The sequence below is a fragment of the Nicotiana tabacum genome, chromosome 6 (genome assembly GCF_000715075.1).
Source record: "Nicotiana tabacum cultivar K326 chromosome 6, ASM71507v2, whole genome shotgun sequence".
NCBI classification, from domain to species: Eukaryota; Viridiplantae; Streptophyta; class Magnoliopsida; order Solanales; family Solanaceae; genus Nicotiana; species Nicotiana tabacum.
Window position 1 is genome coordinate 116,198,770 of NC_134085.1, and position 3,461 is coordinate 116,202,230.

Sequence of the window (3,461 nt, forward strand, 5' to 3'; positions counted from 1 at the left end):
AGGGAGTATAAATCATAATATAAACCTATTAGCTAACTCAACTACTGCCTTTTCTCAATTCGGTACAACTCTCACAGGCTTCATCAATTTTTTCCCAAGAATTTAAACAATTCTTCTTTGAAAATTCTGCAGAAGTGAAAGGTGCCTTATCTTGGACTTTGGCACGTTAGCTAAAGACAAGGGAATGCCCCAAACTTGTATTTGTAAAAGTGGTCCATTCTCAAACGGGAAAAATGCCCAAAATTCCTGTAGTGGGCCCCATTTGCCCAATTCAAATTCTTGGATACCTCGACCCGACCCCACTTCTTAGAAGTCCGTTAGACTCAAATATCGAAGCTTTTCGCTTAACACTTCACAGGAAAACCTGAACAGAAAAACAAGAGAATAGGAAGATGAAATAGTAGCAGTATTACAGATCTTAGCAGAAACGATTAATTTCGCAAATACCACTTTAGCTGACAACAAAATGTGCAAGAAAAAAAATGTATGACAGAGTGAAAGAAACAGAGCTAAAACAATGTCTTGTTCACCTGAGAAACCAAATTTCAGGTCACCATTAAAAGGGCCACCATCTCCAAGCTGGACTGATCTATGGCTGAAGAATAAAAAAGCTCTCAATCATGTCCTTTTTACTATGCACCTTCAATCCCGTTCACAATCCTCCCCTTCACCACATCAACTTCGCAAATCCCTAGATTTCACCCTTCCGTCGCTCGTCTCTGATCCAACTTCCCTTCTTTCTGATGAAACGCTTCTTTACATTCTCTCTAAGCTTCCCAATTCCCAAAGGAATTCCAATTCCCTTGTATCTACACGCTGGCTCTACCTCCAAGGTCGTCTTGTACGCTCCATTAAGCTTCTTGATTGGGATTTTCTTGTTTCGGGTCGGGTTTTTATTCGGTTTCCGAATCTTATTCATGTTGATTTGGTTAATGGGTCGCTGATTTCACCCGGAAATTCAGGTATTTTTTGCTCTCACGAGTTGCTTTCCTCTCACGTGGATTCTAATAGTGACCCTAAAGATTGGTTTTTTAAGGAAAGATTTGTGTTGCCTTCTGATGAGATTGATAGGGGATTGAGAATTTTAGCGAGCGGGGGTGTCCGAATTTGCGTAGATTATTGGTGGTAAATGCTAGTGAATTGGGATTGTTGGGCGTAGCTGAGGAATGTCCAACTTTGCAAGTATTAGAGTTGCATAGATGCAATGATCATGTTCTTCGCGGGATTGCAGCGTGCCAGAACTTGCAGATATTGAGATTGATTGGAAATGTTGATGGGTTTTATAAATCTACGGTTACTGATATTGGACTGACTATTTTAGCTCAGGGGTGTAAGAGATTGGTGAAGCTGGAGTTGAGTGGTTGTGAAGGGAGCTATGAAGGGATTAAGGCTATAGCGCAATGTTGTCAAATGCTCGAAGAGTTGATTCTTCGTGATCATAGGATGGAAGGTTGTTGGTTGTCTGCTCTTTCCTTTTGTGAAAGTTTGAAGACTTTGAGGTTTCTGTCTTGTAAGAGTATCGATCAATGTGGATGGTTCGATGAAGATGTAGGATCTTGCCCGACGCTTGAAAGATTGCATTTGGAGAAATGCCAATTGAGAAATAAGGAGAGCTTGAGAACATTGTTTCTACTCTGTCAAGACGTCAGAGAGGTTATTTTCCAGAACTGTTGGGGACTGGATAATGAAATGTTCAGCCTTGCCAGTGTTCTAAGGTATTGGTTATCTTATCCTGTTCTCGCTTACTTTGCTCACTGTCGCTGGAAATTTTCGTGCTACATTAGCATTTTTTAATGCATTTGACATACATGAACTTGTTGTCTTTAGGATTTTTGACTTTGAAATGCAGTCCTATAATATAAAAAATGAATTTTTAGTGTAGCTTCCACTTTACCCATCTTGTATAATAGACAACAAAATTAAGGAAATTGTGTTTGCAAGTTTAAGTGCACTTTATTTTGGTGATGGCATGCCCTTCGATCTTGCTCTAGAGAAAGCAACAGTGATGACATGCTAGTTTTGTCTCAATTGATTGGTGATCCTTGATTTTTCATGTGACAATATGCTATCCTGGATTACAAAGGATCCATTTTTTCTATTATATATATCCTGAACTTGCTCAGATGTGACTGGCAATTTAGCATCGTTGTATTTAGCATTCTATTGAACGAATGGAAACAAATCAACCTTATCAAAGGGGGTTGTGATCAACAAAATAACATCATGCTAAGAAATTTGGGTATTACAGCTTTGTTTTGGTGTTATTTCAACAGGAGAGTGAAGTCCCTTTGCCTGGAAAGCTGTTCACTACTCACAACTGAAGTCCTTGAGTCTGTCCTCCTTTCATGGAAGGAAATCCAGAGCCTCAAGGTGATTTCATGTGGCAATATAAAGGATAGTGAAATCAGTCTAGCACTGTCTACCTTGTTCTCCGCACTAAAAGATTTACAATGGAGACCAGACTCAAAATCTCTTCTTTCAGCTGGTGTTGTGGGAACTTGCATGCGGAAAAGAGGCAATAAATTTTTCAAGAAGACGTGTGACTGGAAGTCACTGCCTGGTGCATAGACTGGCCTCCTCATCATGCATTCAGACAACTCTACTATATTTAAACCTCCTCATTATCCACACAGAGAACTCTTAACGGATGATATTGGCCAGTGTGATACTCTGCTCCAATACTGTCTGCAATGAGACCTTGATATTATTATCTGTACTTGTAGCCTTGTTTTAGTATGTCATTTAGGAAACTAGGAAGATTTGCCACTTTCTCAGGTAGCAATGGAGAAAGAGGCCTAAGTTTAATGTATAGAGCTCGATTCTGTACCCTCACGAGCATTTGGCTAAGCCATCTCAGCTGTCTCTTATTCGTCTGAGTGCGATGATATATCCATGTTGGAACCCCAGAAACTCTTAAGAAGGGGTTCTTCTATCTAAAATGCTTTAAAGAATTTTGGCACCTTTTACGCCATGGCTGCAATCAACAATTGCCTGAATGCTAAGTAGACGTGAACCATACCAGCTAGCATGTCATTCATTGAGGAGACCAGAATCAGTACAATATTCTGCATCAATGATGCTATCTCGAAATGAATTTTTGGTTATCTGGCACTTCCTCGTTGGTAATTAGATTTATAGATGATTCTAAGGAATTCATATCACTGTTTGAGAAACACGTTTACCAAGTAATTTTACTTATGCGAGATGATTCCTTTGAGTTTTGCCTCCAACTTATGTCCATTGAGACATGTAAGATTATTGGGGAAAAAAAAAACTAATAGAGTTGGTCTATCTGAGACTTTTCTTTTTGACATAAGGTAATTTTTTTTGTATAAGATGCATACATAATTTTAGCCATTGAGAAGTATATCACATCCAGGTTCTACTTGAAGCACGATTTAAAAACTTCTTCTCGTCTTTTTCTTTCTATTCCAATTTTTCAATTGGCATGTTTTCTAAAG

General features: G+C 38.9%; 1 protein-coding gene across 1 annotated transcript; it reads left to right on the forward strand.

Annotated features, from left to right (window-relative positions):
* The first annotated feature begins 371 nt into the window (after positions 1 to 371).
* LOC107765067 (F-box protein At5g07670) lies at positions 372 to 2,826 on the forward strand. Its single transcript, XM_016583668.2, is given in 3 exon segments — positions 372 to 1,093; positions 1,096 to 1,715; positions 2,274 to 2,826. Coding segments are annotated over 3 exon segments (1,491 nt in total). The 5' UTR covers positions 372 to 517; the 3' UTR covers positions 2,569 to 2,826.
* The last annotated feature ends 635 nt before the right edge of the window (positions 2,827 to 3,461 follow it).